The 26941-nt window shown below is 33.7% G+C and overlaps 1 protein-coding gene across 1 annotated transcript; it reads right to left on the bottom strand.

The window, feature by feature from the left end:
• Positions 1-4791: 4791 nt before the first annotated feature.
• DEFB112 (defensin beta 112) lies at positions 4792-11465 on the bottom strand. Its single transcript, XM_037727928.1, is given in 2 exon segments — positions 4792-5018; positions 11408-11465. Coding segments are annotated over 2 exon segments (285 nt in total).
• Between the last annotated feature and the right edge of the window lie 15476 nt (positions 11466-26941).

Genomic DNA, 26941 nt, shown 5'->3' with positions numbered 1-26941 from the left:
ATCTCTGTCCCTTTCCTCTTTATTCTTTCAGAACTCCCATAATGTATATATTTTTTAGCTTGCTGATGCTTCATAAATCCCTAAGGCTTTCTTTGCTTTCTTTTCTTTTTTTTTCCTCTGACACAATAATTTCAAATAACTTGTGGCTTGGTACAGGAAGAGTCCTTCAGTAACCAGCCCAGCCAGTGATTCTGGGGCCTTTTAAATTGTTTACAAGCATGTGTCTATTATGGGCTTACATGTGTAACTTCTTAGTTAGGAATGTTTGCCAGTTTTTCTTGTTGCTGGCTTTTTTTTTTTTTTTTTTTTTTTTTCAGGATCTAATCTTTTACCCACTCTAGTATTTGGCTATAGTGATACAAGTTGTCTGGCACTGTAATAAGTCACTGAGCTTTCTTTTGATTTCTGAGGCTCCAAGGCCATCAAGATATGACAGTTCCACCAGTGCTCCAAGCCAATCAAGACAGAAAGCAGTTCTTCAGGCAACTCCCTAAAAAGTCAGAACATTGGGTTTTTATACCATTCTTTATTTTACATTCCAAGTAAGAAGTGTGGCGTTTTCTCCCTATTACATTGAGCTGTGCTGGCTTGGGGAAGGGATTGATGTAGTTGACATGAAAAACTTTTCTTAATTATTTTCATAAAGATGTTTTTGACTTTAAGTTTTCCTTGGGTTTTGAGACTTCCTTACTGGTTTCTAAATCATATAAAGGCTTTTTGGAGTGTACTGTTAAGTTGATGTATCTGTGAGAGAAAAAGGTCTTAGGCTTTTTATCCCGCTATCTTGATTATATTTCTCCTGGTTTTGAGACATTTTCAGGCTGATTGTTTATCTGCTCTCTAATGTTTAGGCATTCATTTTATTTATCTTCATTTATCTCACAATATCTAGTAAATGACCACTCAAAATAAACAATATTTGTCTTATAAAGGAGTAAATTTATGAGCAGAACAAACTGGGGCACATATTAGCAGCCGATGACTGTGTGGAGCTGATACTTCTTTACTTGGTGTCTTCATGTGTCTGTGTTCGGATGTGTGTTTATGTGTACGTCCGCGTGGAAGGGTAGGAAGTTGTCACTGTGCATGTGATTTTTGTTTGAGGATTTTGTGTATGCAGCCATGTGTGTATATATTCTCAAAGTCATGCTCCACTTAAATTATTATATATCATTATATCTTATTATTATAAGGTAAGAAGCTTGTATGGAAGAATGAATAACAAAATTTAAAATGTTATTTTCTTATTGCTGTCTTAATTGATTCCCCTCTGTGAGAAATGTAAGCTCCATGGAATACCAAGCTACAGAACTGGATACAGTGCTACATTTAGTAATTTTGTGAGATAAGAATATTCTGATTTATTTTACAGATGAGGACATTCATACACACAAAAAGTAACTCATTTGACATTAAACAGCTAAGAAAGGCAAAGCCAGAATTTGAACACCAAGTGTCTAAGTTCTAGCCCATCTTTGAACATTGAGGACAGTGTGCTCAGGTTGTCCAAATACTGGAGGTTGGTGATATTGTGTTATAAATCAAGGATTTCTGAGATGCTAAACATCCAGGTTAACTTTATTACAAACGAATGACAGATTCTGAGGATGGCACAATAAATATCAAAAGTTGAAGATTTAGAAATAGAGGAAACTTTAATATAGTTATTATGAAAGCATCAAACCCAAGTTTACTCAGCAATTGTATGTGATCTGTAGCAGCCTGTCTTCTCTGAAGTAAAACAGGGAAATTGCCTATATTGAAATTGGATTATTTTAATGAAAAATAAAAAAATTCCTATGTAAACAGCCTTGACCAGTAAACGGTATGTTTCCTTAGCTTATAGTCAGTGTGGCCATTAAAAGGAAATACAATGCAAAATTAATTTTATCTGGTTACAAAATCTCTCAGGAGCTGCCCTCCCACTGTTCCAGATGATTTTGTCATTTTTAAAAATAACTTTGTTATTGCCATATGGCCATCTATTGGCATTGAGTGTTTGAGTTGTTTTCAGCTTTAATGATTTGTGAGCCAGACAATTTTATGAAACATGTAAGACTAGGAATCAGAGTATTTATGTCTATAGGCTCAAATCTGCAGGTATTCAATGAGTTTCTATACCTCTTTTTATCAAAATTCCTATTTATAAAATGAGGATCTTGGCTACAATAACATTAAGAATTGTTTTAGTTCAAATTTTCTATCAGCCTCTTGTTCTAGGAAATATTTAGTTGATCTGACACTTGTTAATTGGCCAAAATGTAAAGTCCCACAAATATTACTTATGATTTTAGTGAATGTTAAAGAATTTCCAGGTAACAACGTAGGTTTTTTTACATTATTTCACTTAACTCTTGGAGCTTAATAAAAACTTTTTTATTTATAAAAATAAAAATAACTGTTTTATAAATATAAGTAACTTCTGTAGATTTGAAGGAAAAGTGATAGTGCTGGTATTTTAATTCCTGTCCATCTAACTCCAGAGCTAGATCTCTTAATTGAAATGTTCTTCCTGATCAAGCTGAATGGTGTCTTGGAAAAGTGTATTATAAGAAAAAGCAATGTAAAGTAATATAATTCAAATTTAAGTAGAATATAGTTATTTAATTTAAAACTCCTGAAGATTTAGAAATTGTTTTATCATGTCAAATTTAAGGTTGAAAAAGTCTTTTTTTCTCTTACTTTTGAAATTCTTATTTTATTTTTTCCTTCTCTCTATGTTTGTTACCAAACAAGCTGGATTCTCTTCATTAACTATAAGATAAAGAAATGATCTAGTCAATTAATAATATGGAATCTAATTATTTTGAACCTATCAAAATATCACTTTCCTGTATAATAAAAATGGTGAAAATGATGTGCATATTATCTTTACTGGTCAAGTGGAGAACAGAATTCCCTTTAGAACAATGAAGGAATTCTATTTACTTGTCATACAAATTATTATTTTACTTTATCCGTTAGAAAAATCTTCATTATTCCTTAACTCAATAAAAATGCATGGCAGACTTTTTAGAAAAGAATAGAAAGATAAATCTAGCAATCCCATAACAGAAAGATAATTGGAAAAAATAGTGCAGATAGATATATTTTTATAAAGATGAGGAACTTCAGCAATAACTCTTATTTTTGCTTACAAGACCCAACTGGCTTGTGATGGAAAAAGCTAGCTTAAAGCAGAAAAAGCTAATTTATCATCTGTTACCTTACCTTAAATCAAGCAGAGCCACATGACATCAGATCTCCTGTTCTCCCACATGAGTCTAACTCAGTTCATGGATAAGAGAACAGGCTCTCACCAAAGTTCTCTATCATTTCCTTTTCCTTGAAGTCACCAGCTGTGTGCTGTCTCTCTCCAATTCCAGAGTTCTAGTACTCACTGATGATCTTAAATTCACAGTATACTGTGAGACACCTGAAGTGGGGTTCAGAGTTTGGATCATACATCAAAATCACAAGATGCAAATATGGTTATTTAGCTCCAAATTGACACTGATTAGAGAGCATAGTAGTATACATACCAGAAACATCATGTCTACTTTGGAAACCTGAATGCACTTTTCCATATGCCCAGAAACTGTATACAGAATATGCTTTGATTATCTTAACAAAGCTGACATGTTTATATGTAACAGCAGCTTAAAAAACCTACTGGGTACAAGTAGACTCAACTTAAATACCTGTTACCACATAAATTTAAGTGACTAGCTCCCTTTTCTTTATGTGGCCTTAGTCCACAGGTTATAAGTCACATAATAAATAAGCTGCCAGCCAAGGACACAGCCTAAAGAACATTCTTTAAGTAATATTTAGCACATACCAGGCCCTGCAAAATCATCACCTATTTTAGAGTTTATATTTCAAAATGTTTGAATAAGGGGAAGTTGTTTAATCTAGGTGAGGTAATAAACTGACCCTTTCCCTCAAAGCCACATTTTAGACTTTGTTAACACTTCCTTGCCACATAATCCCTGACTATGACAGAAATTTCTATAATAGAAATTATATGTGTGTGCATACATACACACAAATATATTTCTATTACATTATTTTTTAAAAGCCTAAAATTTACTAAGACGCCAATAAGTAGCATGATAAGAATAATCTGATAACATGTGGAAATATATTAAAAACACTAAGCAAAGTAAAACAAAGCAAAAAAGTTAATCATAATTCCACCTTATTTTTGTTGCCAGGAGCTACAAGGATTTACCATACTTCTTTTTCCTCCTCAATATAGCCTCCCTCTATTCTAACTTTTGGGATTATTTTGGGGAAAAAAAGGTAGTTTTTATTTTCATAATTATTTCAAAACAGAGAGAAAAAGTATAATCAGGAAGTATAACCAATATGGGAAAGTTATGAGGATTTCATAGTCCTTCAAATTTCTTGCAACAATTTTTACTAGTTCAGGGATCACATCTCTTATCAACTCTGTCCTCACTCCAGAGACTTCTCAAAGAATTTTTGATAATACTTCACTAACGACTCATAATATGCTTTTCATACCAAATAAGGAATTGCCCCCAGAATATCACTAAACTTGGTAGTCCCATTACGGACTTCCTTTTCCAGGCTGCTTCTATTTCCGAGTTCAAATCCCTGTTCTGTATTCTGAGTCATTCTTCCAAGCAGGCACAATGTTTATAAACCTTTCAGGCTGAAATATATTTTATTTAATTATTTATTTAATATAGATGTGCATTCACAGAAATTAGAGGTTATTAATGAAGTGATGAAATGATGAGAAAACTTTGTTAAGTTGGATCATCTTCTTGTAGATGGATCTCCTCAATGACTTGAGTCTTTCCGGTATCATTCTTGAGTTCCTACTGAGTCCTTTGGGATTCAATTATTTGGGTCCGTAGGGTCACATTCTTTTATGCAGCAGAGAGTTGTAGGTCTTTTGCAGTATGCCATCCTAAATTCACTATTACCACATTGATTTCTACATCGACCACCAAGCATTATGCATGCATTCCACCAATTAAAGATCACATGGTGCCCTTTACTTCTGACTGAAAGAAGACATGAAGAGCTGGGATTAATAATCTAGGGAGGAACTGCCGAGATTTAAAAGAATACATGGAAGTAATCACAGACAACAAAGGAGAGATTTAAAAATGAATATTTGCCTTAATTATTTTTGTTCATATCAGAGGAGATCAAGGAAATCAATAAGTATACAGTTCCTAAACTAGAGGTTCCATTCCTACTCATTTTAAATAATTTTGTCATGACTCAATAAGGGATTTCTGGGGGGCTTGCAATTTATTAACAGTTTCCTCTGTCTGTCTTGCTCATTGTCTAGAACCATTTTATATGAGTGAGATGATCTCCAGTGTCTCATTTATTATTCATCGTTAGTACTGTTCTGTGGTAAATATTCTCTTCCTTTATAAGATTCCATTGTTCCTTTTAACCTGACTTGAGCAATTCTAAACTATTGAAAGATGCAATTTTATTTTCCTTAGATATCTCATCTCCTCTTGGATCTGCACCCTAGAGTCAAGCACAAGAGATGTCTGCTAAAAAATAAATAGACACTTTGGAGTAATTTGAATAAGGAAATAGTAAATAACTGCAAGCTGTGGACATAGTGAACATTTCGGCAAGGTTCTTAATTTTCTAGTGCTAGCTTGCCTTTTTTCTCTTTCATCCTAACGTTTCCAATGCCATAGAAACTTTTAAAAACGTTTTGAATTTCACTTTACACCATAATTCCTTCGACTTTGTAACTTCCACAATCATAAGGAATGACATCTATATCTAGATATAAGGTCTTTCTGTGACTAACAGAAATTCTGATGGATAGTTGCAGGTATTCATTTATTCTCTGTATCTCCACAGAATAAAACTACAAAGAAATGGCACAGATCACTGGAGATCCAGGTTTTAAAAACATATTTAAAAATATTGTTTTAAAATAAAAAAATAATTTTTTTATTAATTAAAAGTTTTATTAAAATTCTGGAAGAGATTGTCTTAGGAAGTACATATCTACCATTACTAGACTAATATAAGCATGCATTGCTGGACATATTTCAGAAGGTGGATGAAAATGAGTAAGTTCTTATCACTGATGTCTACAAGTATGCTTTCATCTTAAAAACCTTTTTATTCTATAATTAACCAATTTCTTGACCATCTTTTTAAATAAAATACATATATATCATTTATATATAGTAGTAATGTTACCCACAAAGTTTGCAGCAAGCATTTAAAATAATTGAGGATTTTGAGATTACACTATCAGAGGACACTCTTTTTACCATACTCTGGATTTGCAGTGCTGTGAACTCAGTAACCTAGGAGCCAGCATTTCAGCAGTTATCTTTGCTAATGATTGTATATTACTGGTAAATAGTAATAGTAATATGAATAATGGTAATCATAATAATTCAAGCCCAGTATTTAACTTGCAATAGGAAAGGTATATTTCATAATCAAATAACCTCAGCATAGTTCTGTTCACAAAGCAACATTTCACAAGGGTATTTCCTTCTGAAAGAAGGAACACAAATACAGATGCAGAGCTTGATATATTATTGTAAATGAAATAGCCATGATATTACTACCTGCATCAAGAAATAAGATATTACTAGAAGCTCCACACACTCTCATCACATCATAACCCCCTCCCTCTGGCTAAGAGTAATCACTGTCCTGAATTAAGTACTAACTTCCTTACTTTGCCTTATGTTAATATGTGCATCCCTCGAGTATGCATTTTTTACTTCTGTTTTTGAATATATGTACATATAAAAATATGTATAAATCTAGCTATACACACAAATGTATATATACATACATACACACAAATACATGTGTACATATGTGTATATAATCATGTGTCATTTAAGGATATGGATATGTTTTCAGAAATGTGCCATTAGGTGATTCTGTCCTTGTGCAAACACCATGAACTGTACTTACACAAACCTAGATGATACAGCCTATTACACACCTAGGCTATAAGGTATAGCCTATTGCTTCCGTACTACAAACGTGTACATGTTACTGGACTGAATACTCTAGGCAACTGTCACGTAATGGTAAGTATTTAGTATCTAAACATAATAAAGGAACAATAAAAGTATGGTATTTTAAGTATGGGACCACTGTCCTATATGCAGTCTGACACTGACTGAAACACTGTTTTATAGCATACGGCTGTTTATACTGGTGGTCCTCGAATTAAAATGGTTTGACTTGATTTTTCATCTTCAGAATGATGCAAAAAACATATACATTCAGTGGAGACCATACTACAAGTGCCCATACAACAATTCTGCTTTTTGATTTTAGTACATTATCAAATACACTCCATGAGATATTCAATAATATATTATAAAATACACTTTGTGTTAGATGATTTTGCCCAATTGTAGGCTAATGCAAGTATTCTGAACATGTTTAAACTAGGGTAGGCTAAGCTATATTGTTCTGCAAGTTAGGGGGTATCAAACATACTTTCAATTCATGATATTTTCAACTCAAAATGTCTTTATCAAGACATAATTCCACCGTAAATTGAGGAACTGTGTTTGTGTGTGTGTATCCTAGAGAGAGAGAACCACACAGTTTATTTGCTTCTGGATTTCTTAATTTATGTTCATGTACTTCAACTATGTGGTTGGATGTAGTTGTGCAGTACTGATTTTCCTTAATACAGAGCATTCACTTTGTTTTTCTAATACACTTTAGATAATCATATAGGTTACTTGCTACAGGAAGAATATGGTTGCTTTTGGCATTCTTGTACTATTTCTTGCAGCATATTTAATAATCTGTTGGGTAGATTTCAAATTTTCAATATTCTGTTGAATATATGGTGGTAGTTTATCATGGATTGAATTAGCATTTTCTTGATTGCAAATGAGGATGAGCACTTTAAAGAAGTTTTATATCCACTCTTTTAAGTTGTGTAAATCTTTTTTTTCCATATTTCTACTGAATTACCTAGCCTTTTAAATTTATTTATTAGAATTTTAAATATATTCTAGATTTAAGCCCTTTGCTAGTTACATATGTAGCAATTTTTTTATTCTACTCTCTGACTCTACTAAGCCGATATACAAGAACTGAAGGAAATTTTACCCTTGAAGTGACTGGTCAAGTGGTGTAATGGCCAAGAGGGAAGAACCTTTAAATGCTGTGGGTCCTAAAACATAGGTTTGGAATGAAGGTGAGTCTGGGGTTACAGGAGCTGGCCAGGTACTGAGTGAACCTGGAGCCTGTATTCACAGTGGCCAGCCTCAGGGCTGAGTCCTCAGGTCCTTACTTGATGACTATGACTATGGAGCTCACCTGTTCTTGGAAAAGCCTGAAGCCCAGGGTTTAGCTTGGTTGGGGGGAGATCCAGAGCCCAGGAACACTGGGGCCAGCATAGCTCTAGAGAAACCCTGGAACCTGAGTGATTATTGAGCCTAGAGCCTGAGTCTGTGGTGGTTGAACTAGTACTGTGGGTACTGGGCAGGCATAGAGGTGCAGTGAGCCCAGACTCTGAGTCTGCTGGGCTGGCTTAGAGCCAGAGTCTGTCAGATCCAGCCTGGTGCCAGAGCAGACTTAGAAGCTCTGTCTTCAGGTACCGATCTGAAGTCTGAGGCCATGGGGGCCTACTCAGTGCTGGGTTCTGCTTGGAGAGGCCACCCAGTGTTGGGGTCCAAGGCAAAGTTTCATGGTCATTTCCCTCTCTTTACTTCACAGGGATGGTGTCTCTCTCCAGGTTGTGCTATCTAGGTTTGGGGGAAAGGTAGCATAATGTGTGTTTTCTAATTTCTGTACTCTACCAAGGTGTTGTAATCTCCCACATGGTTTCCGTAGCTCTTGTGAAGGCATTTTCGTGCATGGATAATTGTTCAAATTAATGATTCGTAAAGGCAGGAACACTGAAAAGCCCAATTCCAACATCATCCTGACATCTGGTGAAACTTAGTCAAAAATATTTATTTATTTTATTTTTTTTTTGAAATGGAATCTCCCTCTATTGCCCAGGCTAGAATATGGTGGCACAATCTTGGCTCACTGCAACCTCCACTTCCTGGACTCGAGCAATTCTCCTATATCAGCCTCCTGAGTAGAGTAGCTGGAACTACAGGCATGTGTCACCTCACCTGGCTAGTTTTTTTTTTTTTTTTTTTATTTTTCGTAGAGATGGGGTTTCACCATATTGGCCAGGCTAGTCTCAAACTCCTGACCTCTTGATCCGCTAACCTCAGCCTCCCAAAGTGCTAGGATTACAGGCATAAACCAGCAGGCCCAGCCCAAAAATATTTTTTTAAAACTAAGTTTCCAGTCCCTTGTTTAGACTTTTGTTGCTCAATTGCCTTTTTGAATTATCTTAATTAAATCATACTTTAAAAGAAACAGAACACCTTCATCACTCTTTTCATATAATGATATACTTTTTATATTTAAAAATCTCAGGGTTTTAAACAGTGGTGATTGATAAAAGTAGGTTTGCCATGGCCGGGTGCAGTGGCTCACACCTGTAATCCCAGCACTTTGGGAGGCCAAGTTGGGTGGATCACCTGGGGTCAGGAGTTTTCCACCAGCTTGGCCAACATGGTGAAACCCCATCTCTACTAAAAATACAAAAAATTAGCCAGGCACAGTGGTGGGCACCTGTAATCCCAGCTACTCTGGAGGCTGAGGCAGGAGAAGCACTTGAACCCGGGAGGCGGAGGTTGCAATAAGCTGAGATAGCACCATTGCACTCCAGCCTGGGCAATAAGAGTGAAATTCTATCACAAAATAATAACAATAATAATAATAGTTTGCCAGCTGTCAGGTAGAAGGGAATCTGAGGCAACAGTATAACTCCTAAGCACAACTGCATTAACAACATTTAAAAAAGTAATAATGTTGCTGAAAACAATGGTTAGAGAATCTTTCTTCATGTAAATAATAAGGACATTTGTCTAGTCAGCATTTCATCAAAAGAAATCAGTCTCTACAACTTAAAATAAGATTTCATTCTTGTTTTAAACATGAAAATTCGGTCTTTATAAAGCTATGAGGTGAAATACAAGAACATATAAGTAAACAGGGACTGGGGTAGGGTATATACTCAGAATATTTACTTCATTTCAGTCAATAAGTATTGATTAAAATGTGCAAGACACAATTCTACTTATTTTATTTTACCTGTGCCGCTTTTCTCTGTCCCATCTTGTGCCTTTTCAAATATTGTGGAGGACGTATTTGTCTTTGAGTACATTTTTTCAAACTTCTGTTGACATACGGTTGTCAATAATGTCATAGGAGTGCTAACAGGTTGGTAAGAGCTCACTGTAGAGTAAAAAAAAAAATTATTTTAAAAGTAAAAGAAAATATATTTTCAGAAATAAGGACACAAATGTATTTGACTCTATTTAATGGTCCTATATATTATAACAGGTTTTACAAAAGAATAAACATGCCATACACATGTTTGAATATCCAGCTAAACGAATAAATGACTTGGATATTAATAAGTTTACCTTGCATGGCTATTGTTAGAAAAAATGAATTAATACAGGCAAAAGGTAGAACAAATGCTATTAACATCAGTATTAAGGAGAAAATCTATCAGTGTTTACTGAAATCTATATAATTCTTCATACCTCAGAAAAGTTCTAAATATGGAGGGAATTTTAATAAGCTTGCTCTAATTAATTTTTATAACAAAGAAAAAGTGTTCTCTGATTTAAATTAGCTTCCCTTCTTGGTTTACATTATTAATTGAAGTTCGTCTACTTGTCCCCTTTTGGTGAGAAATTGTCAGCTAACAGGCTATTTATGTTTGACTATTAGGGCAGAGTAGCAGTAAAAGAATGAGTTCCTACAGGTTTATTTTAAGATTCCTCCTATGATCTCAATACTGACAGATAGCTTGGTAGTCAGAGAAAGAAGCAAGATAAAGAGAAAGGAGAATTTAACTGGAAGTGAGACACGCAGCATGTCTCAATCATTAATATAATACAATTTGAAACTTTTAGCAAGGCATTTTATCTGATTAACTTCTGCTATAAATAATATTAACGTGGGGCTCAATGATTTCCAAGCATAATTCATAACTTTACGAGTTGTTTCTAATCTATTAATAGATCAAACTCAGTTAAATTTGAGTGTTGAATAAACAAACATTACATGGATTGATGAAATCAATGTAGCATTATTTTCTTCTAACCATTTATATATGAATGTATATTCTCATGTAATTAAGGTGAATTACAGCCTTTTCTAGGATGTTGTACTTGAAAATTATTCAAATATTTTTATCTAAGAACTTTGAATAAATGTAATATGACATGGTTATGGTATTAATAAAATAATTTTATAATGTCAATTCTACTTTAAATATCCCAACTCCCCCACTTTAAGGCTGGCCCCTTGACCCCTCTAGCAATGATATTCATATTACCTGGTGGAATGAGGACACCAAAGAAAAAAAAAATACAGAGAAAGAGAAGGATCTTCATTGTAAATTATTTCTTGGTATAAAACAGTGTACAGATCATCTGTCTGACTCAGCTGCTGTTGAAACGAGGGGGATAAAAACCCTTACATTTATAGAATTCTTCTGCATAGTTTTGACTACTGAAGCTTATTAAGAGCAAGAACATTTCTATGCTTGGTGAATAGTGCCAGATTCAAAGAGATAGTGGCTAGAAAAGCTGCATTGTCACAAAAAAATCACATCTGCTGATTTCTCTTGCAGTCAGTTTCTTTAGGAAACTTTAACAGTTACAAGAATATGGGTATAAACTGCTAAGTGACCAAGATCAGAAATAGTCCTGCAGCAATTCACTTGATACTCCAGAAGTACTAGTTTTATGTAATTCCATTTACTATTTTAATGCCCCAGTATTAAAGACGAGTCTCAATGTAACAAGAAATCCAAACCATAGAACTTTAGACTGAAATTGTCATATAGAATATTTAATTTTACACATAAAAGTGTTGAGACCCAGATTTGTCAGGTAATTTTATGATCTATATCTTCTTTATTTAAAATATGTATGAACATAAATCATGACAGTATTCTGATGTTTATGGATATTATCCTATCAAACTTATCTATACCACGAAGAAAGGTCTGTTCCCTCAAGTAGGATTTATGAATGTCAATGCACAAACATTCAATGTTATGAACGCAGAATGCATTTCTCTGCTTGTTATTATTTTCTACATAATTAGAAGTTATTACTGAGCTAATTCGTAAGTTTTCCAAAGTCTGCTATAGCAGACATATGATAAAGAGTTGATATTGTTCCCCAGACCCCATAAAGAGTATTGATCCATTGAATCTCTCTTACTACACTCAAAGAAAGCACTAAGAATCTGGGTATAAATAAGCTCCAGTGAATATTAGTCATCTTCATTTTACATTTATAAGAATGTTATTTACAAAGGTGTTGCAACTGAAACATGTACAAATAATCAGAATCTTGGCAAGGCTTCCTGAACAAAGTAATAAAGAGATATGATTAATAATTTTTTCCTTCTACAACCAAATTCTTCACTGATAAAACATGAATGAAAAGTGAAGGACTTGACTAGGTGCAGTGGCTCATGCCTGTAGTCTCAGCACTTTGGGGGCCTGAGACAGGCAGAGCACTTGAGCCCCAGAATTCAAGACTTGTCTGGGCAACATGGTGAAACCCCATCTCTACAAAAAATACAAAAATTAGCCAGGAGTGGTGACATGTAGTCTCAGCTACATCAGGAGGCTGAGGTGGGAAGATCACCTGAGCCCTGGAAGTTGAGGCTGCTGTGAGCCATGATCTTGCCACTGCATTCTAGCCTGGGCAACAGAGTTAGACTCTGTTTCAAAAAAAAANAAAAAAAAAAAAAAAAAAAAAAAAAAAGGCAAGAATTTATACTAAAAGCTAAGAACTTACTGGGGTTCACTTAATAGAGGATTTAAATATCATCTGACATAGTATAAGATTATTTAAACACATCCCTATGTCAGATTAATTAAACAGATATTAACTGAACACCTACCACATTCCTGTTACTGTTCAAGTTACTGTGGTACAACTGTGAAGAGGACAGGGCATTTGATTATTCTGGATGAGACAAAATACTAATTGGAAACTGAAAGCAAAACCAAAATTTAATTACGTGTTATTATGCCTTCTCTGTTATCAGAACTTTTGTGAATAAACACAAAGAAAGAAGAGCAGAGAAGAGAAATGTCTTATTGATTTTTAATTTTAGCTCTTTTCAAAACATGACAGGGGTGCAATATTGCTGCCTTGCAGCAAGGACTAAAGTCATCTAGAAATTTTATTTTGAATATTTAATTTGTTAAATGCAAAGGGTGAACAATCAAACAGCAAGATGAAAACATTACAGGTGATTCACTCAGGGCACTTTGTGACCCATGTCTGATCCCATGGAGAACAATGAAACTACACCTTTTATAGAACAGGTAAGTATCAATCCTGTATTATAAATGTCAAATATATTAAACACATTCTACAGAATCTACACCACAAAACAGAACAAGACTATGTCTTTCAACATTTTGTATTTGGACATGAGAATACATACACTTTAAATTGCTTTGTTTTGAATAAATTAAGAATTTTAAATAATAAACAATGAGATTATGCAGGAATACTTGGATTCACTGATCCCATGGCCACCTCCTAGTCACTATAGATGTTTAGAAAACAAATAAAAAAAAGTATTTTCACCACCTTAAGAAACTCAGATTATTTCTGTAAAGACATACAAATAAATATATGACAAGTGAATAAAATAAATGCTGTGAATGTTGTATGACAATAGTTCTCATGTGTTTTCTGAGTATAGTATTTTTTTACTGAAGGACAGATAAATCTAAATATGTTTGAAGCTTACATATTGTAAGGATTCTGGGCCAGAAATTTTGTGGCTCTAATAAGAAACCTTGTCCTGAGGAAATTAAAGCAAGCAGTAGTATGCAAAAGAAAATATTTTATTCTTTATTTTCTCTTTACTCTATTTCTACATTTAGTTAACACAATTTGTGAGTGACTGGTTTCGTCAATATTTAGGTTTATCAAAAACCCCAGCACCCTGGATAATGAAGATGCACAAAATGTACTTGCCTTCAAGTCAAGCAATAGGAAGAGTAACTTCCATTTGAACACTGAGGATGCCTCTGCATAAACAAAATGTCCCCAATTAAGTTGTTCTTCGTTCCTAAGAGATTGTTATTTTTCACTGCCTAAGAAAACAACTTTCAATTTTCCCAAATACTTTAGAGGAAAATATATAAAGATGTTGAGTGCACTTATGCTTATGCTCATATTCAAATATTGTCTTCATTAACTACACAGCCATTTTGCTTCCTTGTCATTTATCAACTAAATATTGGTAAGACCATAACTCTGCTTGAAAAGATGTATCTAGACAATCATCAAATAATCTTTTTTAAACTGAATTTTAGTGGTTGCTGTGAAGAACGCCAGCTCCATAGAATATGAATTCATGAGTCACCAAGTCCTCTTTCCTCTCTGTTTCGCTCATTCATTGAAACAATGACTGGAGTGAAATTTAGCAAACCTATATGTTAATTATGCCTTAACAAGCAGATAGTAGTGACATCCCTGCCATCTATACAGTTTAATTTTTTACCTATATATTAAATATAAATTAGTTGCTGTATAGGCTCATAATTTAGAGATTGTTCGAATCTGTTACCCTGTTTTCCAATATTATATTATAGTAATGTATATATAGCACCTTTATCACTGCAAAGGCATTCACTTTTATAGAATATTCTTAAAAATAACATTTAATTTTGGGTTTTTTGAGACATAAGATTTAATATGTTCATGAGAAATAAGAATGAAACAAAAACTATACTTTTGGAATAGAGTATTTACATTCAATAACTATAAAACAGAGAAAAAAAGAAAAGAATTTTTACTGTAAATAATTTATTTATCAGATGTAAAGAGCCCATTGATGATTTTTTTTGGTTCAGGTGTTGCTTAAGAAAACAAAAAAACCTCTTCATTTATAGAATTTCCTTAGTAGTTTTGATTACTGAGACTTACCCATAAAATAATATATATTGTGTTGAATAATGCCACATTCAAAGAACTGATGGTCAGAAAAGAAAAAAAATGCATTGTCACACAAAATATGTCATTTACTTTTTATAAACTCAATGAAACCATCTTGAGGACAAGCATTACAGTTACAAGGGATGTGTTTAAATTCTTAAAACCTCAGTTTTAAAATTAAGCTATAACAATTTGATCCTTGAGATTTTTTAAAAATAAAACTGTCAATGCTGAATCTTGATGTGCAGAGATATCTGAGTCATAACAAATTAGTTTGAAGTATTGTAAAGAATACTAAATTTTACAGACGAAGACATTGAAACCCAAAGAGGTTGGCTCGTATGTTATGTATTATTTATAATTTATTAAAAATAGACTCACCAATAGTTTTAACTCTGCCTAGCCAACTTTAGACTATTTTGATAAAATTTCCTAAAGTGGGACTTATCACAATTCAGAAATTTTTCACTTTTTTAGACTAGACTCCATGACTTTGATTTTTTCCTAAATTACTGTTATTTCTGATCTAGTGTGCAAAATTTGCATAAGCTATTGTATAAAGATTTATCTTTATTCCCAGGTACTGGTGGTGAAAACAGAAATTGATTAGTCCTTTTCACAACACTTCAAGAGTGCCTGAAAAGTGCAGAAAAGTAAGATCTTAACTTACTAAGCCAGTGAGTTAATCTAGGACATCATTAAATTTGAAGTTATAATTTTTATCTCTGCAATAACAAGCCTTTTCTATCCACAATCTTTAATTTATGTTTTAACACATCAGTGGTAACTATTGTTAAAATTATTACAATTTCTATCATTTCTCGAAAGTTTATTATGAGTTAGAGTCTATGCCTTAGAAATGTTATTTTATCTACTATCCATGATAAGTTTATAAGACAGATATTGTTTTCTCCATCTTACAGAAGGTAAATAACTGCCCAAGATCACACAGCAAGTCAAAAAACTAGAATTCTTACCCTGGTATAAGTAATCTTAAATATATAATCATAGTCACTAGAGTTTCCTCAAGTCTTAATATTTCTTTTCTCTCTTCTCAGCTGTAAGATATGTAATTGGAAATTTTTGGCAATTTTAAAACTTTGTAACTTAGGGATTTTGTTGTAATAAAATTGATGATAAAAATCAAGCTGCAGGAGAAGAGGTTGTAGGTCTCTAAATCCCCTTATCCCTGTAGTGGTCTGAAAACAATTTAGTAATAATTCTGGCTCCTATAGAAAACTCATTTTGAGAACTACTATACTAGTATCTTTTGGGAGGCCTATCCATAACTCTCCTATGAGTTCTCTCTACATTTTCCATTTAAAACCTATTTTCATCAAAGAAATTTGTAAATCTAGTGAAGAATTTTTACAAATAGCACTGGGTTGCTGAGGAGAAATTAGAGATTATGAGTCATTTCTATTCTAGTAACTTACTAGACAGGTAAGACTATAAAGACACCTTATTTGAGGACATTACTGAAGTCACCTAAGAGACAAAAAAGCATATCTTATTTGCCTTTGACCTAGCAGACAGAAAGTTCATGTTTTCCTGCATAAAGACTCTTGATCAACCTGGCTTTAGCAGTTCTTCTCATACTGACTAAACTTTATTTAGGTTTCTTTTTCACTCTGGGCTCCCAACTTCCCTTTTCTTAGATCATTTTCTTTCAAAATATGTAATTACAAACTTTCTCTCTACCTCTTTGAGATGGAAACTTCTCCAAGGCACTTGTCAGTTTTGCAACCCAAGAATGCCTTTCTCAAGGACATTCTCCAGGAATAGATGATAGCCACGGTTTGCTAGCCTTTTAAGTCCAACGGAATTAAAAAAAAAAAAAAAAGTGGAAAAATAAATATGACCTAGATTTTGTGATTTAAATGAAGAAGATACTATTTTCAAGGAAATAGACAATAAAGAATAAGATGTATGTATAAGGTGATAGCAGGAACAAATTTTAGATGAAAAGAAGATACTTAGCACTTCATGTAACTTCACAAAATCTGCAAATGCAGGAAAAAGAACTTTCTTTAGGAAGAGGCTGGAATAGTTATGATGTCACTTGGAGAAAAGAAAAAGATATTGCAAATGGTACGATAATTCAAATAAATGGAAAAAAAATGAGAATTAAGTTCAAGGTGAAGGAAACCTTGCCTAGAATTGATGCAGCAGAAAGAGGTTTAAGCAACATTGAATTTAAGCAACATTGAATGAATAATGTTTTCTTGTGATCCCCAAACTGGAAACTGCTCACACAGAGTATAAGGTGAAATTTGTAAGGTTGAGGACCCAAGAACATCCTGTAAGATCAAGAACAGATGATGAAATTAATTAAACGCGGAAGTTCCTGCTGAACAGAATATAACAGTTCAACCCAACAACATGTTCTATTTCTCATTGAAATAGAACAATTTATCCTGTTTTAGAAAAAAAATTGGTCATCAAAATGCTGCACTCCCTTTGATCCAAATCTATGCTCCACTGATATTCTAAGTAGTGGTAGTCATTAGATTAGTGATAAAATTTTATTACATAATGGGAATAATGAAAGCTTTTTCTTTCTATGAGACCAAAAGGAAAAAAAAAAAAAACATCAATGCAATTGGTTCAAGAAGGAACACAGGAAAATAGAAAAGGTGAAAATTGAAAAGGTCATGAAACATTTTCCTACTTATAGATTCCACTATTTATGTAAGGAGTGAAAGGAATTTGGTTCTAGAGTAAAGTAAGGAACAGTGTTGAAGCTTAGGAAAATAGAAAATGTGAAAATTGACTTGAAAATGTCATGAAACATTTTCCTATTTATAGATTCCACTATTTATGTAAAGAGTGAAAGAAGATTGGTTCTAGAGTAAGGTAAGGAACAGTGTTAAGCTTTGTGTGTCAGTAATATTAATCTGTGACTACTATATTCTCTCCTCAGTCACTACTGCAACTCCTCTCAGCTCAAAGTCACAAACACATACGGGAGTAAAATTGTTCACCAGTATGAAGCTCCAGAATGTCAGGGTAGAAGCATAAGAACCATAACAAAGATCAATGTTTTTCTCTTTCAGTTAAACTATACCACTAGGGCTCAGGAAGTAGTTTCTTCATCCTTGTAAACAGATGTGCAACAAAGTCTTTTCTCTTTTCACCAAATATAGACTGCTCTCAGGAGTTTAATGAAAAGCCTTGATGACAATTATGTTTTTCTAAGTTTATACCACAATAAATGTTCACAAATCTACTCAATAATTGTGGTCCCAGAACACAAATCTTTTTTAAAAATGTAATAATCCTTTATACATCTCAATGTTCTCATTGAAAGAGTGTAAATTGGCTAGAAAGAGTTCTAATTTCTTTTCTATACTCAAAAGCTTTCTCACATTAAAAAAAAAAAGCAGGTATTGAACACCGATATGTTTAGTATTGCATTAGACACTTTTCATTTGGTCTGTTTATTTCTCACAATAACCTTGCTGGATGGTTAATGCTACTTTTATTTTAAATAAGGGATAATTTAGATCCATAGAGGGGATATTATTTGATAATAAATGCTATAATAAAGCAAACCAAAACATGTATAATGTCTCAAACATGAAAGAAGTTTATTTATTGTTCATATAATGTCAAAACGGGTAACACTCATCTCTATGAATCTCTCCTTCAAGTATTTATTCAAGGACCCAGCTCTTGTTCCATCCTAGAATTCCATCACCTTCAACATGTGGTTTTCAAGGTCACTGAAGAAAAAGGAAGGAAAATAGAATCTTGCATCGAAATATTTTATGAACTGGGTCTGAAAATGGTGCACATCATTTCTACCAGCATCCCTTTTATTCACCAGAGTGAACTGGCCTCGGATACATGGCCACTTTTAGCTATAAGTTAGGCTGGAAAATGTAGGTTAGTTTCTATTCTCTGTGCTCTCAGGAGAAAGAGAAAAATGCATCATTAAATAGCTAGCCAGTCTGAAGTACAATACATTTTTTTTTTGTCACTAAGTATGTATTTAAATTTTTGTCTCACATATAGAACAACTTCCTTCCTTCTCAAAGGAGACAGCTCAAAATCCACTTCAACGAAACATCCATCTAAGAGTCCAGGATCTTCTGGTTTTGTGCAGTTCTTTCTCTCACGGCTTGCTGTGATCTATTAAAACATGTTATCTTTCAAGGAACATGTATAAGAATAATCATAACAATATTGTTTGTAGTAGCACATCACTAAAAGCAAGTTCACAGAGGAGGATGAATAAATTGTAGTTCATCCAAATAATGGTAAAATCATGATGAGAATGAATTAACTCCAGCTACATCCAACAATATAGATGAAACGGAGAAGATAATGCATGTGACTTATATATGATTTTAGAACATTTGTGTAACAATATGGATACAATATTTTCTCAGAAACTGGTATAACTTGTCTCTACAAGAAACATGTTGTCATTGCTGATTACCTTCTCTGAAAAGTCCATTCTGAGTATAACCAGATTCTCTTGGCACAAATATAAATTGAGATGTCTTCACAAGAAGGAAGAAAGAATTTATAGCTCCAAGGAGTTGAGTTATGAACAGCTAGAACATGAGTAGCAGCCTACATGTGACACAATGTAAAACTACCCTATGACGAATAAATCTTAATTAAATGTACTTTGTCTAAATAGAATTTAAATGCAAGTAAAGAATTTTTAGTAACTAGAGCAGGAACGAATTTTAAACCTCAGTTAAATGCAGAGATATAGATGAGTGAGTACAAAGATAAAGACAAGAATGGGATGCCAGTTGTAGAAACAGTAACATATCACGAGAAGGGTTTTTGACTCTCACCACACTATGAAGATGGAGTTCGGGCTGATTTTAATCAGATCATGACTGGACAAGTAAATTCTGTAGAACTTGTGGGGTATACTGATTGGCACTTAAACCCAGAATATTTTGGAGGCAGTAGAATAATTATTTATAGAAATATTCAAGGATGATATTAGTATTTTACATGCATGAAAAAGGTAGGCCGTGACCAGCCAGAATGAATTCTATCTTGATGCTGGAGCAGGGTACTGGAGGTTCCCAGTATGCCAGGCATTAACCCTTTTGTTACTATTTCCTGGGAAAGTCTGGACATTTCAGGAAATGGCTGATAATCCCATGGATGACAGTGAGAGTATTTGGAGAATTGGCACAGTGGTTATTTAACAACAACTATAAAAGGATTTCAATACTCTAACAAGTAAAATGATTATATCCATGTGTACCAGTGGAATATAACCAGTAGGCACTTTGATAATAAAAGAAGTTACAGGTGAGAAGCTGAAAATTAAAAAAAAAAAATAACTTTTATTCTGTTCCCTTAACAGTAACCCATATTCTCCTTCCTTGCAATTTACCATTGTAACTCCTGGGAATAAGTACAGTGTTTTCTCACCTAAGGAAGGGGGAATGTATGATATACAGAAGTATTCCACCCTGGCAAGAAGAGAGAGACAATCCAGTTATTGCTAGCTCCCCCCTAATGTGGGAAAGGGACAAAAAGGGGCAGTAGAAGAGAGATGCCTGTATCACAGACTTCCCTCCAGAGTCTCCAACATGATCAGAGAGAACATGGGCAAGATGTATTGATAAGATAGACGATCAACAGCTTGGACGCTTTACCCTCATTTCAATACTTAAGGAAGAGATCCCACGCAGGATATCTTTGTACCAACCTGGGGCCATTCATAAACAGAGAAAAAAAAATACTGACATTTAGGCCAGTTAGACACTTGGGAAATAGACACAAATTTCCCAGGCACTGCAGCTGCCACATCAATCTCTGAGATGAGACCTAGAATTTTCCTTATGCACTTAGGAATGTGAAGAGGGACACAGAAGTAGCTAATAGTCTGAATGCAATGCTGCCAAAAAATGTGACACTTGTAGGAAAAAAACTGATCCTGAATTCATTGACTGCCAGATCCTGAAGTTAAAGAGAGTTGCAGTTATATTTGCAAAGGTCTGTATTGCCAATGAGACCTGAGGTTGGCCCTAGGAAGTGGGAAGGTCCACTCGGCCACAAATAAGAAAAATAAACTACTAATATAATAGCTGTAAAATTAAGACTCAAAGTCCAGGAGGGCAAATAGACCAGCCAGGTGTGGAACAACACTATGGAGGCCAGAGGGACAAGAAGATGGTACTGTGAATCTCAGAGCCACTCCTTTTCTGGCATATGGTCACATGAACTCTCTTTCTCCATGCAGCCGGATATAATCTTTGTATTGAGCAGAAGAGTATCACTCTGAAAGGCTAAGCATTTTCCTACTGAGATGTTCTAAATTATTATGAAGGGCTGAGTTACCCAAAAGGAGTGGCAGAGAATAGAGTTCCCCATTAAGTGGAATGATACTTTTAACATATGCTATGTGAAATATAAAGAAAATATAATTTATTTATGTATCTTAGTGCAATGTGAGCAAATGTGTGACTTTATATGACAATAACAAATGCATCTCAGTGAACTGTCAAAGCTCAGAAACTGGTAAACCTTCCAAAAACTTCCTTGTTATCACACACAGCCTAAAAATCTTTGCGCTTCCACATGTTAGAGCCTACTATGATTATTAAATTCAAAATACTGGTAACAAATTTCAAAAAATAAAAATATGCTTCCTTGTCCAAGAATATGGACATTACATACTTTATTTTTATATTAAAATTAATTTAAATATTTAATTGTTTGTAGTTAAAGTGAAAAATCTTAGCTAAAGAGATTATTTTCAACTGAACTTTCTGTAAAATTATTTCATATGCTAATTGTTTTATGAGAATCCATGACACTTAAATAATTTATTTTTATTTCCTATTCAATATTATATTTTCTTTCAGTGTTTTAACCTATGTTCTTTGCTATTTCCAGTAACTGCCATCATATTTTGGTTTCACCAATCTACTCTCTTTTACATTTAACGCTACTTTCTCTTTTCAGTGTACCCCATTTTCTTCAAAGTAAGGAAATGAGAAAAAGATGTATTTAGTGACTAGTCTAGATAAGGAAGTATGGAATTTCCCATATTTAAAAAACTGCAAAGAAAGCCTTTTCCAAATGTTACTTATCATTGAAAACTGGACATTTTAATTTGCAAGACCTGATCATATATTTTAAACAAATTATGCAGTTTTGTGCAGATATTAGAAAGAAGAGAAGAAGACTTCTTGGACTGCTCATCTAAAGTCAAATACAGATGAACAAAATAAAGCTTTCTCTTACATTTTTGACTCAAAGAAATCTATTCACTGACAAATGAGTTATTTTTCTTTATTAATAGGGGTAGTATACTAATAATAGCTTATGAACTAAAAACAATCTGCTCAAGATAATTTTAAATATCTAGAGACTCATAATTGTGACATAAAATGAGAGTTAAAGCTGTGTATGCCCTTCCTTTGTCAGAAAGGTCAAGTGTCTTAGAGCATTTAATTTAAAAAGAAAAAAATCTGCAAAACATAACACTATTTCACCAGTGGAAATGGCTCTGGAGTCTTCCATCAACTTCAAGAATTAGTTTCAAAGTGTTGTCTGCTTTCATTCAGTCAGCTACCAGCATGGAGCAGACCACCTGCTGTGAAATAAGGGGGTAGCGACCAACAGTTATTATAGCAGTAGCCATAAGTTTATTGTTTATTGGTACTAAACTTAAATCTTAGTAATTTTGAATTACTGAGTTAGCTTAGATTTATGGAGATGCAGAATCATTTAGAATGGCATTCATTCCAGAAGGGTATATTATCTAAACCAATTTTCTTATAGTGATGCAATTGCAATACCATAGTTACGGTTGTATCAGCATTTCCATTATAAAGTCCTATTTTCAGGGTTTTATAATTTGACCATAAAAATTCTCTCCTTGTAGAAACTTGGCAAACAAGGTCTGAGGCATATAACTGAGTTGTTGTGGGTTTTTAAATTTTTTTACTGAAATTAAAAACACACATACATGTTTGATCTGTTCAGCCATTTTATACTTTAACTCTGCAAATGACAACAAAAATACACTATCTGTAGATATGTGAAAATAATTGGGGAAAAGAGCAATTTACCAAAACACTAAGTTGGTGAAGATGATCAATTTTTATCATCACACATTAAGTTCCTGTGAGAATGAAAAAAAAAAAATTGTTTGGAAGTAGGTTTGACAGTGCAAGTGAAAGTTTCAGCAGAGTTAATTGCAAACCAATGACTGGGACAAGTCCGTAAATTTCAAGTCTCAAGTTTCTCATCTGTGAGGTAGAGATAATTACACATTCTCATATAAAGGTGTAAGAATCCTGTAAATAGAAACAATGAGTTTGAAAATTTTAATATGCCCTATAATCACATTCTCATATAAAGGTGTAAGAATCCTGTAAGTAGAAACAATGAGTTTGAAAATTTTAATATGCCCTGTAATCATACAATATTATTTTTTAGTTTGTAAGTTTTTCTTTTAAATGTATAAATCTTATTGTCCACACTACTTATTTAGATTTGTTACACATTCATAGCTCTCCCCAAATATAAAATCCTGAAGTAGAGTGTCTCTATCTTTGTTCTCAATGTGGCACACAAATATATGTTGAATCAGTAACTAATTTAATATTTTATTTCAATATTAAAAGTGATTGCCTGACTTTATTTTGCAGTCAGCATTGCTAGTTGGAATTAGTCTGCCCTAAAAACATAACGGTCGCCCTCTTGTGGTCGACAGAAAGTGTGCACATTGAGTGCCAAAGAAGGGCCAGAATCATGCCTTTATGAATCAGATCCGTAAGAATTTATCAAATTTATAGAGTATAGAAAACAAATCATAAGTCATGAAAAATACAAATTATTTACTGTAAGAGAGGAAGGGCATTTCTCAGCGTTGTATCATAATAAGTGATGAAGAATACAGACTCTGACAATAGTTTAGGTTCAACCCTGTCTCTACTACCTGAAAGCTTTGTAAACTAGAAAGATACCTAGCAACTCTAAAATGCAATTTACCATCTATGACAATGGGAATCATTGTAGAAATGGCTTCTGGCTTCTGAGAGTTATTGCAATGATTACATGAGAAAATCCATGGATATTCTGGCTCATATTAGGTATTTAGAAAATGTTAGTTATCTTTATGTCATTCTTTCTGCGGCCCCATATGAGTATAATATTCTTTCCGAAGTTGTTGTTGATGATAAGTACCCTCTTTAAAATGTTTTTCTTTGAACAGCTTATTTCAATAAGCTTAAAGAAATCGATTTTTTTGTTGTTGTTGGCTCTGTCTTGTAATAGGCAAGGTACTAATATATGACAAAATTTACCTTAAAAATTTATAATTAATCCTTTCACCTATGATATAAAAATAAAATAAAAATCATGGGCCCTGTGCAAAGCACTTCATGGGGGACATGGAAGAAAAATGTGGTCATTACTATTCAGAAAGTTACATTTACCTTGTAGAAATATAACGTATCCTGAAGAGGGCACTGCAGAGTTGGAGGCATATTAGGTAAGCTCTGGAGTACAACTGAGTTTCAACAAGGTGTCATCACTCTTGCTGCACATTTCTGTGCCTCAATGTTCTCATCTACATCGTACTGTGGAATGCCTATAAAGCATGTAGTGTAGTGCTTGCACATTCCAAATGCTCAATAGAAGTTAAACATAGTGATAACCATTGTTTTTCACACTGTTTTGGATTCTATTGCTAAAAAATAAATTTAATAAATGCTGTCTACCCAAGCTGTCCTTGAGTTTGCAAATGAAAAAACAAGATACCTAAATAGTCCATTGTATTAGAATGTGCTCATGGCAGATACAGAACCTTACTCATGATATTCAGTCAGTGAGAAAGTAGTTTGTTTCTTTGCTGGGAGAGAAAAATGCAGATACAGATAAGTGATAGCCTCCAAAATGTACAGGCGACCAACTAGAAAATGTTCTACTCTTCAATAGCATCTCCACTTTCTGGGTCATCTCGTACACAAAGAACAGAGAGTCTCCTATATGGAATTAAACTCAAAGATATGTTGAACTTGCTGGGGAGTATTTTATGGTACCAGAAGAAAAAGAATCATTTTTTATGAATTATAAAGAAATGTGGACTTTTTTCTCTTGTAATCTATTTATCTATGGGGTAAATTCTGAAGTCATAACTTCATATTGAGCTCTATGTAAGAATGTTTTGTAAGAAAGAAAATAAGAAATGCTATTGCCATTCTACAGGATACTTCCTAGAGAATTGAAAAGGGATTGTCTTCTCAGATAATTATGGCATCTTGAGACAAGAATTTTGATCACAGTTGTAGAAGAGGCCACAATGAAAAGCGGTATTATCTAAAAAAAAGTTTATTTATTCTGGGACGTTGTTTGTCTTCATTTTGCAGGAGTCATATTCTTAAAGCTCAAGACCTCAGTGACCAAGTTCGACAGAATTTCCTGCTATGGGGTATGTCCCCCAGTTCCATCTATGTTGGTGCAATTACAGAATCACATTCTTTTAAATGGATGAATAGTACTCCATTGTGTATATGGAATACAAATGCAGGGAGGAAGAAATTTAAGCAAATGAAAGAAGAGTTTATTGAAAATAGTGTTGTCTTAAGAAAGGTATTCCAGGGGTATGCCTTGATGAGAGAGCTATGGACATGTAAAGAAAATAGTTTGATGACTGCCTACCTAATAATCCAGTGTGCACTGTGGGTCACTTCAAGTAACATTATAGATGGATGATATTCCACTCTGCTTTTTCAAATTCATTTGTCATATATGCAGCATATGTTATGAAAAGATATTGAATAGAGGATTATAATTCAGGCATGAATTAAAAATAGATCCTTGCTCTGAAAGACAGTATGGTATAGTGAGAGAAATGGGAAAAAATCTGGTAATTTTAATAAAATGTGGTAAGAGCTTTAACAGGGGTGGGCAAATAATATTTTGAGAATACTCAGGAGGGACAAGGAATATGAAGGAGAGTCTGAAAATATGTCTTGTAGGTGAAGACAGTTTACCTAAGCTTCTGGTATGAACAGTTTTTAATCAGCTGAATAAAAGAGGGAACATGTTACTGACTGAATAGGGCATATGAACAAATGTTTTTTTGTTAGCATAGATGCCCCAAGTTTTCTCTCTGCTGTGTTCTGGAATTGGTCTCAGGTATAGACACATAGGTATTGATTAGTGTTAATGATGATGCATTAGTATTAATTAATCATGATGATGCACCCTTATGTGCATGGCCTAGTCACAAAAAGTGGGCATAATATGGCTTCAATGGGCTTTTCATAAAAAAAGTATAAAAGATATATCCCGATGATGTGCTGGAGGAAAACTAGCCAGTCAGTCCACACTTGTTAGGATCTGGGCTACTTGACAAAGAAGTAGAATTGAAGTTTAGTTATTCAACACTCTTTAGTGATTGTCTAATTCTAAGAAAAATGTATAGTCCTCGTCTTTATAGATTTTGTACTATTGTGGAAAAAAATACCCTAGGAAATGGACTATTACATAGAGGCTGGATGACTTGTAATGTAAATATAGGGTATGCTGGAATCTGGGAGCTTATAATATCAGGTATGTAATTCAGTATTATTCAGGGAGTTCAGCTTAGGGAAAAATTCCATAAGAAGTAGTAGTGATATGAAAAACTGGTAGAAGTTAGCTACAGTGGAAATAATCTAAAAGTTAGCTAATAGAATTATGCAGGAAGAGAGAAAGATTGAGTGGCAGTGGAGAATGCCAAGTATGTAGAGATGGTAATGATTATTTAAAATAATTCAGTCAATGAAAGGGTACATTGCCTGCAGATTATTTAAAAACAATTTTTAAAACAACAAAGCTCAGCTGTTATTATCACCATGCACCAATGATTCTAAACAATGTTAGTGATAAAATATCCCAACTGGAAAAAT

Source organism: Cebus imitator, unplaced genomic scaffold (genome assembly GCF_001604975.1).
Source record: "Cebus imitator isolate Cc_AM_T3 unplaced genomic scaffold, Cebus_imitator-1.0 Scaffold248, whole genome shotgun sequence".
In the NCBI taxonomy this organism is placed as follows: Eukaryota; Metazoa; Chordata; class Mammalia; order Primates; family Cebidae; genus Cebus; species Cebus imitator.
This window is presented reverse-complemented; position numbering and strand designations above follow the sequence as displayed.